General features: G+C 34.6%; 3 protein-coding genes across 5 annotated transcripts; 1 reads left to right on the forward strand and 2 right to left on the reverse strand.

The window, feature by feature from the left end:
• The first annotated feature begins 130 nt into the window (after positions 1–130).
• On the forward strand, positions 131–5,818 carry LOC9306006 (protein TWIN SISTER of FT). Its single transcript, XM_002867838.2, has 4 exons — positions 131–1,473; positions 2,075–2,136; positions 3,109–3,149; positions 3,527–5,818. Exons 1-4 carry the CDS (start codon positions 1,273–1,275, stop codon positions 3,748–3,750), a joined length of 528 nt encoding a protein of 175 aa, XP_002867884.1. The 5' UTR covers positions 131–1,272; the 3' UTR covers positions 3,751–5,818.
• Positions 5,819–10,107: 4,289 nt separating this feature from the next.
• Positions 10,108–11,819, reverse strand: LOC9303958 (elongation factor Tu, chloroplastic). The gene has a single exon (XM_002869889.2). The coding sequence runs from the start codon at positions 11,698–11,700 to the stop codon at positions 10,270–10,272; it is 1,431 nt and encodes a 476-aa protein (XP_002869935.1). The 5' UTR covers positions 11,701–11,819; the 3' UTR covers positions 10,108–10,269.
• A 25-nt stretch (positions 11,820–11,844) lies between these two features.
• LOC9306007 (alpha-ketoglutarate-dependent dioxygenase alkB homolog 6) lies at positions 11,845–13,636 on the reverse strand. Of its 3 annotated transcripts, none has more exons than XM_002869890.2 (8): positions 13,525–13,636; positions 13,225–13,322; positions 13,070–13,130; positions 12,952–12,990; positions 12,751–12,863; positions 12,382–12,604; positions 12,249–12,295; positions 11,845–12,150 (listed from the first exon to the last, which is right to left on the reverse strand). In XM_002869890.2, exons 2-8 carry the CDS (start codon positions 13,318–13,320, stop codon positions 12,004–12,006), a joined length of 726 nt encoding a protein of 241 aa, XP_002869936.1. In that variant the 5' UTR covers positions 13,321–13,322; positions 13,525–13,636; the 3' UTR covers positions 11,845–12,003. The 3 variants fall into 3 exon arrangements, with proteins under 3 accessions (XP_002869936.1, XP_020874257.1, XP_020874258.1); XM_021018598.1 differs by having other exon boundaries at positions 13,225–13,334; positions 13,525–13,631; XM_021018599.1 differs by having other exon boundaries at positions 13,225–13,338; positions 13,525–13,621.
• Positions 13,637–13,640: the final 4 nt, after the last annotated feature.

Raw genomic sequence — 13,640 nt, forward strand, 5'->3', positions numbered from 1 at the left:
ATTGAAGATATTTTTTTCTTTCTACTGCAAATGTTTAGAAACGACCATACAAACGATATTTATACCTACATATGGCTACGTCATATTTATACTGAATAGCTTTTGTCTTGACATAAAAAAAAAAAAAAACTACGACGAACAATTCTGTCTGCGGTACGTACAAGATGGAGTTTGCCTCTATTAATCTGAATAATTCGATTTATAAAAAAAAAATGAACACTAGATCAAATATAAAAACATCAAATAAATTTTTGGTTACTGTTGTACAAATGGATAATTTCCATAATTTTCCATATTATGATTGGAGTAAAAAGAATCTCAAATATGTCAAAACGTTTCACGTACGAGTGCTGCTTTTTTTTTCATATAGTAGAAGAAGAAGACTAATTTGCTGCAAAAAATACTAGCAATCAAACCTCACATACATACCGGAATGATCAACATTCATTGAGCAAGTTGTATGCTCACGACTTATCGTGGTTGCAAATACACCAAACTGGAGATGAACAATTGGTCTGCAAAGACTGCAATAGTTTTTAAGTGTCTTTTATCCGGTTTTGAACTCTTATCTTTTATTGTCATCGCTTCGTTATGTTGTGTCGTCTACTCATTCTTTTACTTACTGTACTCTAATTTACTCTGTTATTTTTAACTGGTTTGTTTTGTTAAAAAATGATATTTTTTATTGGTATTAAGTCTAGTACGTACAAAGCAACCACATATGTGAACTATTAAAGCTAGCTAATACTTTTATATGTGAATTAGGTTTACGGATTTGTTCTGAAATTAGTGCATTAACATATCAGATAGAATAATTAGTGTTATGTAATGTCCTTAACTATATTTAAATGAGTGACGTGACGCAAAATGTGTGACGCAAAAATGCTTGTGACATTTTGGAATATAGTCAGTAAGTTACAATGATAAGTCGAATAAATCACATACTAATGGCTATATAGCAAGAATCAAGTGGATGATGTATAATTTGGAATATGATTATTTGTGTTTTATACTTGTCGGTTTGAGAATAGGAATACTAAAAATTTAGAAAAAAAAGGAAAGAGATGAATATGAATTCAAGACGATAAGTGATGTACGTACGTTGAATTAGTTTTAGATTCTCGAAGATGACTATACACGAAAAGACCCTGGTCATGATTTCATTGGAGGGAATAAAGCTAATTATTGCAATTCCTAAAACATTATATAAAGAATAGCAAGTAAGGGTTCATAAGTTAAGAAGCAAACACTGAGACCTGAGATCCAAAATATATGTCTTTAAGTCGTAGAGATCCTCTTGTGGTGGGAAGTGTTGTTGGAGATGTTCTTGATCCTTTCACGAGATTGGTCTCTCTTCGGGTCACTTATGGCCAAAGAGAGGTCACTAATGGCTTGGATCTAAGGCCCTCTCAAGTTCTGAACAAACCAACAGTGGATATTGGAGGAGACGACTTCAGAAATTTCTACACCTTGGTTCTTCTCCTTCCTGTTTTCTTCACTGCTTAATTCTTCCTAGCTAACTATTTTGTTTTCTTACTAACGTCCATTGTCGAAGAAACCTTAGATATTCAAATTAAAAACCCAATATAATGTTTTATTTTCATTTTTCTCCATGAAACTATTAATATTTTATCAAATCCAAACTTAAGTGTAAGTAGTTTTTGATAATTCTTTTCTCATAGCCTCATCTACTACACCTGATGTTTTCCCTCCAGTTTATTGAATTGCATAATTGTTATTAGTTTGATTTTACTTTATTAATCAAATTTGAATTTGGATTATATTACGTACGTACATGTTCAAGACGGTTAACTTGAATATTATATTCACTTTTAAATTTGCATAAATATCAAGAAAGTAAATAAATATCTTATTTGACCCTTATCTTAACGACTTTTGAATCTGAATTAATAATAGTCAAGCCAGTATTTCTAGATACTCTTATATTTATGGAAAATGTAACTATTGCCTTTATTCTAATTTAAGCTTCTTCGTCTTTACTTTTCTTTATTGATTGCTTTACTATTTTCATAATCGATATTCTCTTATACGGTTGTTGACGTGCTTAATAAAGGTTATGGTGGATCCAGATGTGCCGAGTCCAAGCAACCCTCACCTCCGAGAATATCTCCATTGGTTTGTATCTTCATTTCATACAACTTATAACTTTAGTGATTTAAATAGATAACCTTAAACTTCTTGTTCGAATATGATAATTCTACTACTACTCGTAATAAATAAATATATTAGAAAAAATTATAGACCGAAAATCCAGAATTCCCACAATTTAAAGAAAAAAATATAGGTACCGTAACCGAATACAAAGAAAAATATACACTTAAAAATTTAAAGATCCAATACATATCTCAAGTGACACACAAAAAACGGTATTTTATATTTTTATTGATAATAGAAGGGGACATATAGAATCAACTAGGTTTGAGCAAATAAACCGAACTGAATGCACCGAACCGAAATCGAAGTAAAAAAATCCGAACCGAACCAAAAATTTGAAAATAACTGAATGGATAGTAATCAAAATACTTGAAAAATAATCAAAATACTTGAAAAATATATAAAAATAGTTAAAATACTCGAAAATAACCGAAATATATCCAAAAATATCCGAACATACTCAAAAATAACCGAAATATCCGAAAATATCCTAAGCAAAATAACCGAATGGATACTAAATTTTAAAACCGAAAGAACCGAATCGAACAGAACCGAAATTTCAAAATATCCGAATGGATATTAAATTTTAGAACCGAATGAACCGAAACCGAATGGACCCAACCGATAACCGAACGGATAGCCGAAATGGATATCTTACGTATACATCCAATTAAATGTTCTTTATATGAATTACAGAGAGACTTTAAACAAGTACCGAACATGACTTTGTGGTGGTCAGAGTTAGTTTCTGTTTTAGAGTGTGTCATGTTATATCATAGCTTGCACGCAACAAAACGTCTATTCTTTATAGTCTGACCATTCTACATGCTTTAGACGAAACTTTCAAAAACTTTGATGCATGCTTTGTTTTCAGTCGCATTTAACTATTTGGTTGCACCATCTTTAACTTATATGGATATACTCTCGTTACAGGTTGGTGACTGATATACCTGCCACAACTGGAACGTCCTTTGGTAAGTTTAATTAACTCTATAGATACACGTTGTCACATATGAAGATAGATAAACTCATACATGCATATATACAATTATTAATCAACAAGCTTAGGCTTTGAATAGAGTTAGCATGGAGCTTTCATAAACAAACATATGTTACTTTATGCTGCAAAACATAAATTTAAGAAGATATATATATATATATATATATATAGATATATATATATATATATATATATTAGTATGTTCCATGTTATCTTAAACCTAAAGAGGTTTATATAGTCTGCTTTATATGTCCGTTGCAACCATCAAAGCTTTAATCTATATAAAATAAGCGACAAAAGCACCTTTTATTGTAGGGCTAATTAGTATGCGTGTTTATGATTATTTATCAGGCAATGAGGTGGTGTGCTACGAGAGTCCACGTCCACCCTCGGGAATTCACCGTATTGTGTTGGTACTGTTTCGGCAACTCGGAAGACAAACGGTTTATGCGCCCGGGTGGCGCCAACAGTTCAACACTCGTGAGTTTGCTGAGATCTACAATCTTGGTCTCCCTGTGGCTGCATCTTTCTTCAATTGCCAGAGGGAGAATGGCTGTGGAGGAAGAAGAACGTAGATGCCTACGTACTTTAACTAATAATCCATTCATATATTGCAATGTTCCCTAATGAGATATTTAAGCATCACACGTCTATGTAATAAGAAAAATAAAGTGATGCATACGCTGACATCGATGTGTGTCTTTATCTAATTAGAGAGGGAAGAAGAAATGTGTGTCTTTATCTAAAAAAAGTAAGAAATGTGTGTACGAGATTAGGTTACGTACGTGGTTTTTAAGAATAAAGGATCAAATATAAATTATGTTGTCAAAATAGGAAATGTCAATAATACACAAAAAAAAAAAAAAATGCCCGCAAGGTGGTGGGCGAGTGGTAGGGCGAGTCCGGCGTTGAGGGTGAAATCCCCGAACCCGGGTTCGATCTTCCTCCCTCGCTGTTATCAACACTTTGTTGGGAAGTCTGGGCTTGGGCTTCAGCCCACGCAGTTTACCTGGTAGTCTGGCAACAGGCGATCCAGCTACCCAGGGCATTAGTCGGAAAGCATTCCAAACTCGGATCAGGCAGTGTGGTAGCTCATCCCTCGGGGTGGTAATGAGTCTACTCTGTAGCACTCCGGTGCATTCCTACCGAGGCTGACCGGATCAGCCGATCGGGTATATCAAAAAAAAAAAAAAATGAATTATTATGAAAGTGATATTTCAGATAAAAAAAAGCTTCTTTGTCTTAAATATTTTGATTTTTGAGAAATTAGATAGCTAAAAAATTAAACAAATTACTTTCTACATAAACAAACATGAAAATTAATCGAGATCCCTATGAATGTATTTATTTAAAATGGAAATGTCAATAATACACATAAAAATCATTCTATATCGAATTCTCGATACATGTATTTGGAGATCTTAATTAGAAAATTGTTCGACCAGAAAAACAAATTAAGGTAAAATTATGAAATGAATATATTAAAATGAGGTTGGTTATAGAAGTAGGATAAGAATAAGAATGAAACATTTAGGAGACTTGATTTTCTAGTAATGTAGTTTAATTTCATGGAAAAAAATAACGAGTCGGGTATTCAGCAAATCGACTAATTTTTATAAAGTATTAAAAAAAATCGACTAATTGTCATCCGGTTATTAATTTTACGGATTTCTCTTTTTTCTTGCAGATTAAATATACACTATTTGTTTAAATACTTGCAAGGGTAGGGTCGGATTAGATAGCGGATATGCCAAAATTTGAGAGTATCCGTCCTAAGTGTAACGGCTAAGTTCCATAGTGCCGTTGCCTTGACGACTAAAAACATTTGTACTCAAGAAAAGAAAAGAATGAGAGGAGAAAATAATGGACACACATTTTTCCCACTCCATTAATCACCTTAACTTTCTCTTACAATGTAATTAAAGTTTTGGTTACCATAAGCACAAGGATTGGAGATTTCTTCGTGCACTCAATTTCAGAGAAGACAATAACCATATGAACATTTTCAAGAAAAAGACAAAGTCCCAAAAGGTAGTACAAGATTGATTTGTCCCCTTGATTTTTTGGATTTTCACATCATGATAGTAAACTGATTTTGTCGCCTATAGACTTTAGATATTTGTGTCTAGGGTTCTGCAAAAAAAAAATCTCACCTTTAATTTGACTTTACTTGTGCCTGAACCTGAGGGTGTGGAGTGAGAAATTTGCTGGATTAATGCTGCAAATTTGTCACCTTTAAAATCACATTTACTTAAATCTAACAGTGTAATGTGAAGAATCTCATAATAGTTGGTTAAGTGAATGTTTGTTCTTGCTTAATTAGTAACTTTACACTGATTCATATTTGTTTCAGTGCTTCATTTTTGGTGAGTGTTCTCTCTCAAGTAATTGAATTTGTGTGTTTCTCTGTACTTGCTTCAGTTCTGTTTTTTTTATTCAACTGAGAACTATTTCTTATGCAGATGCTCTCCGCACCAGCAAGAAAGAAATGTCTGTGGTATATGGGAACAACTTCAATAAGCAGTCCAGAGGATTCAGTCGCTAACTTGTAATACTACTTAGCTTGTTGGTTCATTTCTGGATATTTAAAAACGCCACAACACAAGACTCTTCTCTTCTACATTAACAAGTTTGTTGTGTTTTAAAAAAAAAAAAAAAAAAAAAAAAAAAAGTTTGTTGTGTTTAAAACATTTTCATAAGCGGCTACAAAGATGTTAGCTCGACAACTTGTTCGACTGAGGCAACAGATCACCAATACACAGGCTTTGTATGCAAGTACCTCAATTTCATCTGATCTAAGAATTTTTTTTAGGGGGGGCGATCGATATTTACAAAATGTAAAAAAAATTTCATATAGTTTTTTACCTTATTTAATTATGATATATATAACTAATAATGTCTATAAGAAAAAGTAAAATGAATACAATATTTTTATTAACACTTAAATAGGAAGATTATTTTAAAAACATTAAAATTTGAACGATTAAAGAGTTACATTTAAAAATTTAGAGATTTTGAATTAGCATCTATTTGATTTAAATTTTACAAAAAAAAGAAAAAAAAATTTAAACGACTCTCAGCGTAAACTTAAATTTACCAGAATTTGTATACTAACGTTTTAAATTTATTTTTTTATAGAAAACTCAAATATTTGGAAAAAAACACAGAAAATATTATAGAGAAATCAATTACCATCAGGGGCGGACCCACGTTGGGGAAGAGGGGTGCAGTTGCACCGGTTAAAATATAAAATGTTTTGATTATATATAGCATTTATTGATCTAAAGTGGTCTAGTGATAAAGACCTCATCCTTGAAATATGAGGTGGAGGGTTCAATTCCTCTTTACAACATTTTTTGCACCGGATAAATATTTTGGCTGGGTCCGCCCCTGATTACCATAAATATAAACTACCAAAATTATGGGAAATGACTGAGTATTCTAAATATTAAATTTCGAGTTGATACAAAGGGAAATAAATATTACGGTATATGAATGTTAGATTACGTTGATATTTAAATTTTGGAACTAAATTTGTAAAGAATTAAGCTACATTAAAGGGAATATGTAATATTCAGTTACCTTTTTTTAGTTAACGAGAATTGGTTAATTGGGAAACAAAAGTTTAAAGGGGGCAAGAAAGATTTTTAATGGGGGGCAATTAAATTAATTCCTTAAAATTCTTAAGAAATTTCGAAAATTTAGGGGGGGCAACTGCCCCCATATTAGAAAACATAGATCCGCCCCTGCCTATGGTTGCAATGAACAAGGTAATGATCTCACTTGGTTTCATTTTCTACTTTGATGGGTTTTCTCACTTCTTTGTAACATATTTTGCTCTGTTGTTTTACACTTTCGGCAAATGGCACAGACGAAGCAAGCTAAAGTTATCAAGGAATTCCAGAAGTAGTCTGCACAATTGGACATGACGGTAAACAATATCTCTGTTTATCTTTTAAGAGCATACATCTAACTCTTGTTGCAGCTCGGGATCTACTGAAGTAGAGGAGCTAGAGAGGAAATTGGCTTCACTAAGACGAATCTGAGACATGAAACTATATATTTCTTGCATGAAAAGAAAGCAGCTTCAAATTTTTGTATATAATCTACTGATGTCACAAACTGGATCTCATGTTTTTTTTTTTTTTTTTTTGTGCAAAAGATCTCATTTTTAATTAAGTATATGGTCAACCTTGCAAATAATCTTCAAATCTTGTGCCACTGACTTTAAGGTGTGTCCTTTTGGCTCTGTCTTAGAACTATTTTCTCTAGGGCTTTTTAGCAAAGTAGACACTTTTATAAAAGTAATTTGAGAAATAGGTAGTTTTTTTAGAAATTTGTGAAATAGACACTTTTTATTTCTTTTGTGAGATAGAAATGATGTGTAATAGACTAAAAGACAAGAAAGAATTCAAATACCACTTTACCCCTTGTCTTTTGTGAGTTAGCTTTTAGTGTGGGTTCAAATCTTTTATATTATTGGATCAAATTATATTATATCATTACTTTTTTTTTTCTTAATCTTTTTGGTTTTCGTTTTTTTAAAAGAATCTTAAAAAAAAAGATGACTTGTATATATTCTGTTACCAATTTCGTACACCAGCATTTTAAACATAGTTGTGTACACTAACTTGTACACCAAGTCATTAAGTACATCGATTTGTCTTATATTTATAAATTGAAGTAATTATTGGTCATAATATTAATACAAACACGATTGTAATATAAACCATAGGTTATACTAAATATAATAGTGTACACCATCATGTACACCAATGAATATGATGGTGTATACCATTAAATTGAAATAATGTTTGTACATTTCTACGTAGTGTACACTAACGTTTGTACACTCCTCTGTACACCAATCTCGTACACTATTGTGTAAATATTGTTTTATACATTATCACTTGACAAAAATGGTTTTTTCTTTGTATGTGGTGTACAAGTACAAAATAGGTGGGTGTACGATATTGTAGACTACACACGAGGTGGTATATGGTGCGACATACTATCTCATCGTTTTATGTACACCATATTTTACATCATCTCCGTACACCATCGTATTATGTACGTGTACACCTCTATCAATTGTCGTTTGTACACCACCTTGTATACTGTTTGCATATTGTATACCACTTTTACATTACTAATATACATTAATTTTTATATTATCTCCGTACACTACAATTTGTACACCATTTTTTACTATTGTGTACACCGACGGATTGAGATTAAATGTAAAATATAGCAAAATTGAACTTTTTAGATTCACTTAAAATTTTTAAAGATTAATATGTTTATGTAATAATTTTTTATGAAGAATTTTTAACAAAACAAAACAAAATAAAAGTATTTAAGTTTAAGTTAAAAGAAGAAAGAGAAAAAATAATAGTTTTGTCTTTATCTTGCTACATAACAAAACAACAAAATGATATATAAGTCATTTACTAAAATCTCTATTAGAGAAAAAGTTGTATTAGAGAGAAAAGAGAAAAGTGTCTATTCTTCTAATTTATAAAAAAAACTACCTACTTTGCAAATTATTTGTTAAAAAAGTGTCTACTTTACATTATTTCTCTTTTCTCTATCCTCACAGGTCTACATCAAAAGCTTCAAAGATCAAAATTAAGAAAGAGATTATATATATAATTTTATAGATTTATAGAAGATTAGAGGTCACCATTGGAAGACCAAGTTGGAAGATGATGACACATGAGATTCCTTGTGTCCATCTCATTACTTATCATGTCACTTTGTATATGAGAATCTTTCATTAAACTAAACCTATCTCTAATCAGCGTCTAACTCTATATATAGAAGACATTAAATAAGAAAACAAGATAAATATTGAGCAAAATGGTAAAGCAGATTTTTTTCACAATTGGGATTTGTCTTCTTCCTGGTGCTTCTGCTTCTTCTTCGTTGCAACAGTCTTGTTCTTGCTTCTAAACAAGATTCACTTCCAAGAGCTGGTTAGTGTTACAAAGACTCCCATAGTATACACCCATGTTTAAAAAATCGCTAGGCGCTAGTCGGGCGTTCGAGATGGGCCTAGCGCCTAACAAGAAAATCGGAGATTAAGCGGGGATTAATCGGGGATTAGTTTTAGGGTTATTTTTAATTAATTATTTAAAATAATAAATATATGATATTAAATATATGTATAGTTTTATCCTCTTGATAAAAAGACACCAAATAAAATACAAAACTATAATATAAACAATTTATCAATGGGCCAGAAAAAAATAAATTAAGCCCAATAGGGCTGTGGTCCAACTAGATGGAAGCAATAGTGGAAAGTTTCAATAATACACGTGTCCTGAACAATAATTGTGAAGGAAAGATACACGAGAGACACTTGCAAAAGTCCCACATCGGTAACTAGAGGAAGGAGCTCATGAAAACTCACTTATTTTGTCCCAATGAGCCGAAGTAAAAATTATGGGTCGCTTACGTGAACGTGGGCCAAGAATTAAGGCCCATTTTTTAAAAAGTTTATCGGTTATAAAACCGATTTTATCATTAAGCGGCTGTATAATCGGATACCGCCTAATTTGTCCGATTTGAGTAAAATCGCGGCGGATGACTTCCGCCGAGCGACTTTCCGGCCGCCTAGGCGGCTAGGCGGCCGCGTTTTTGAACAGGGGTATACACTCGCATGATGAATTGAGTGTTAGGGAGGAGAATGAGGAGTTATCAAACAAATGGTGAGATCGATGCAGGCCCATCTTTCAGTGGCAGAGGTGGTGGTCGCATTCCATAAGCTCTCTCTTTCCTCTTCTTGATTATCTCTTCACATTTCAACTTTCCTGTTTTAATTATGCAAATTTATATTCTGCAATTGCCAATCATAGACCTTTTTGTAATTCCCTAGAATTGTTGATGTAATCTTCCCACTGTGGTTTCAAACTAAGTGATTGGTCGTTGAGTACCAAATTCAAATCAAGGAATATATGACATTTGATTCTGAGTTCTTTATAGAAAATGGCACAAAAATAAAAAGAGAAGTAAAAAACTCAAAGAGTTTGAGAATCAAGAGGGAAACAAAAAGAAAGCAAGTAAATGCTCACTATATGAAACTCTCTAAACCCTTATTCGATGATAGCCTGAATAACTCCAGCACCAACAGTCTTTCCTCCTTCTCTGATAGCAAACCTCATCCCTTGTTCACAAGCCACCGGCACAATAAGCTCAACAACTATCTTCACTCGATCACCGGGCATAACCATTTTTGACTCTTCATCTTTGTCGTTCATGATCTTCGTCACTTTACCTGTAACATCAGTCGTCCTCATGTAGAACTGAGGCCTGTAACCTGCAAAGAATGGAGAATGCCTTCCACCTTCTTCTTTCTTCAACACATACACAATTGCTTCAAACTTGGTATGTGGAGTAATCGATCCCGGCTTAGCTAAAACCATACCCCTCTGAATATCAGCCTTTTGAATACCCCTAAGCAACAACCCTACATTGTCACCAGCTAAAGCCTCATCGAGAATCTTCTGAAACATTTCAACCCCAGTGACTGTGTAGCTCCTAGTTTCCCTCAAACCAACTAAATCTACAGTCTCTCCTACCTTAACCGTACCTCTCTCGACACGCCCTGTAGCCACAGTACCACGTCCCGTGATAGAGAACACATCCTCAACAGCTAACAAGAATGGCAATTCAGTTTGTCTCTGAGGGATTGGGATGTAACTATCAACAGCATCCATAAGTTCATAAATCTTATCTACCCATTTGTTATCACCTCTCTTCACATTAGGATTCTCAGTGAGAGTCTCCACAGCTAAAAGAGCAGAGCCAGAGATAATCGGAATATCATCACCGTTAAATTCATACGACGAGAGAAGCTCACGAACCTCAAGCTCAACGAGTTCTAGCAACTCTGCATCATCTACTTGATCCTCTTTGTTAAGAAACACAACCATATCAGGAACACCAACCTGCTTCGCCAAAAGGATATGCTCTTTAGTCTGAGGCATAGGACCATCGGCGCCGGAAACAACGAGGATAGCTCCGTCCATCTGTGCAGCTCCGGTAATCATGTTCTTAACGTAATCAGCGTGACCAGGACAGTCAACGTGAGCGTAGTGACGATTCTCAGTCTCGTACTCCACAGTAGCAGTGTTGATTGTGATACCACGAGCTCTCTCCTCCGGTGCTGCGTCAATCTCGTCGTACTTTTTAGCGACGCTGGAACCAATTGAAGCAAGAGCCATGGTGAGAGCTGCGGTTAAAGTAGTCTTACCATGGTCAACATGACCGATGGTTCCGATGTTGACATGAGGCTTCTTCCTCTCGAACTTTCCACGAGCGGCGCGGACGGTGAAGGAGCGACGAGTGGATTGAGAAGCGGAGGTAGTGGTTAAGGAGTAAGAAGGGAGGAAGGAGGAAGAGAGAGTTAGGGTTTTGAGCTTACCAGAGGTGGAAATGGCGGGACAGAGAGAAGGAGAAGGAGAAGAGTAGGAGCAGAGAAGTCGAGAGGAAGAAGAACAAGCGGCTGGAGCCGAAATCGCCATGGAAGACGGAATTGAAGAGCAGAGGAGAGAAATTGAGAATCTAGGGTTTGAAATTTTTGGAGAAGAAGAAGATTTGGGGATAGAGTGAGATTGTATAGTGTGTGTTATCTCTTTAGAAGAAAAATAAAAAATAAAAATAATAAAAATATGAAGGGCTCATATTTAATCCTATCCATTGCAAGTTCTTTGTCCTCAAGTTTCCACAGCTACAAATCGTGCTGTTTTATATTTCCACATGACAAATCGTGCCGTTTTCATACAGTCATAAACGACATGACAACCCAGAGTCATTACGGAAGCAAGCTAAAATTTGAAGAGATTCTTATGGACTTTGGGAACTAAACGGCAAGTAAGTGAGACTCGAGTTTGGTCTCTGTGAAGAATCTTGTCACCATCTTTTCTTGAATCTTCTTCATTAGAGTAAGCCAAAGCTTCAGCTTCATTAACGACCTGAACATGACATCACAGTAAGATCACTCTCCTTTTACACTAATGTCACTACCATTTTGCATATGTGTATATGAAAAATGAGCTTTGTATTGTTGTACCTGGTTGTAGCATTGTGTTGGACTATCGCTAATGCCGTGGAGGAAATCTAAAAACAAGACCGGATAATATGAATTTCAACCGGCTGTTTTTAAATCGTTCCTGATTACCTCGATTATGGGATGACGATTTTACCTGAATATGCATCATCTTTGAAGATCAGTAAGCTTCGAGGCATCATCAAGACGGAGAATGAGTCTCTCTCAGGCTCATAACTCTCTGCACAGGGACTTTGGTCTTTGGATATGTAACCATCGCCTGATCTTAATCTCAAATGCGGACTGAAGTCCATAACGACAGGTGAGCCAAGAGACAATATAGCTACAACAGGAAAATAAGCAGGTCCATCTTGGTGCGCCTGTGGAAACAACAACCATGGAAGGAACAAACTTGCTCATGAACTTAACACAGCAAAACTAAAACCACTGGAGTAAGAAGCTGCGTTTACAGCAAAAACATAACCACAAAATAAGTAAATAACCAGTCAGAGGACGGATAACGGACCATTATCCCTTGGTTAGGATGGTATTCATTGATGAGGACATGATTTATAGCAGAAGGAAACAGACCCGAGCTTTCACAAATTTTCGCTGTAATCTTTGTCAGCCAGGAAGGTACTGAAACAAAGGGGAAGATATACATTAGAGTATCCAGAATATAGATGATCAAGAATGATTGGAGGACTTCTTTTTTATTCTCACTTACACTCTTGTGGAACAAGACCCTTTTCATGGACCATGCCACCTGAAGAAACAAACCAAAAGCTCAAGACTTTATGGTTCTTCAACAATCTAATGAGAACTAAAGTATGAGCAAAGTGTACCCCAGTTCTGTAATCTTCTGTTCTTTAATGTCTTCCACTTGGAACCAGATGCTCCATATATCTTACAGGACAGCAAAAGAGTGTACATATATGTTTTAAAAGAGGAACAGAACCCCAAGATGTCAAATGCAAAAGAATTGGAGAGGAGAGTTTACATGATTTAGTAGCTGAGTTTGCTCTTCTTCAGTTATGAAACCGGGAATATAGAATACTGTTGGAGTAAAACCTACCCTGAAGCTCTCTAACTCCATGGCTGTCAAAAAATCTAACTTGGGTTTGGATTATAAAAAACCAAATTAGAACACTTCTTATTGAATCAGAACTATGATCGGAGTCTCTTCAGCTAATTTACTCCAACGATTCGCCTTTCTTCTACTTCTTAACCCATTTAATATCTCAAATGTTGAAAAGAGAAAAGATTCAAAATCATGGCAGAAAGGGTAAATGAAACTAACCAGGGATTCAATTAGGAAACAAAGCTATCGATAAACCCCAGAAGAGAAGAGACAGAATCGTTGCTTTCACTTGAGAGAGGAGGAATCTGAAAATACTCGGATCAATGGCGGATGGA

The sequence above is a fragment of the Arabidopsis lyrata genome (genome assembly GCF_000004255.2).
Source record: "Arabidopsis lyrata subsp. lyrata unplaced genomic scaffold ARALYscaffold_7, whole genome shotgun sequence".
NCBI classification, from domain to species: domain Eukaryota; kingdom Viridiplantae; phylum Streptophyta; class Magnoliopsida; order Brassicales; family Brassicaceae; genus Arabidopsis; species Arabidopsis lyrata.

What these genes read in the sequence shown, in the direction of transcription:
- LOC9306006 (XM_002867838.2), top strand. Translation starts at nt 1,273, where the DNA reads ATGTCTTTAAGTCGTAGAGATCCTCTTGTGGTGGGAAGTGTTGTTGGA. An exon ending in CTCCGAGAATATCTCCATTG is followed by an intron (nt 2,137 to 3,108) that starts GTTTGTATCTTC and finishes CTCTCGTTACAG; the next exon opens with GTTGGTGACTGATATACCTG. An exon ending in CACAACTGGAACGTCCTTTG is followed by an intron (nt 3,150 to 3,526) that starts GTAAGTTTAATT and finishes ATTATTTATCAG; the next exon opens with GCAATGAGGTGGTGTGCTAC.
- LOC9303958 (XM_002869889.2), bottom strand. Translation starts at nt 11,700, where the DNA reads ATGGCGATTTCGGCTCCAGCCGCTTGTTCTTCTTCCTCTCGACTTCTC.
- LOC9306007 (XM_002869890.2), bottom strand. Translation starts at nt 13,320, where the DNA reads ATGGAGTTAGAGAGCTTCAGGGTAGGTTTTACTCCAACAGTATTCTAT. An exon ending in AAACTCAGCTACTAAATCAT is followed by an intron (nt 13,131 to 13,224) that starts GTAAACTCTCCT and finishes CTGTCCTGTAAG; the next exon opens with ATATATGGAGCATCTGGTTC. An exon ending in CAGAAGATTACAGAACTGGG is followed by an intron (nt 12,991 to 13,069) that starts GTACACTTTGCT and finishes TTGTTTCTTCAG; the next exon opens with GTGGCATGGTCCATGAAAAG.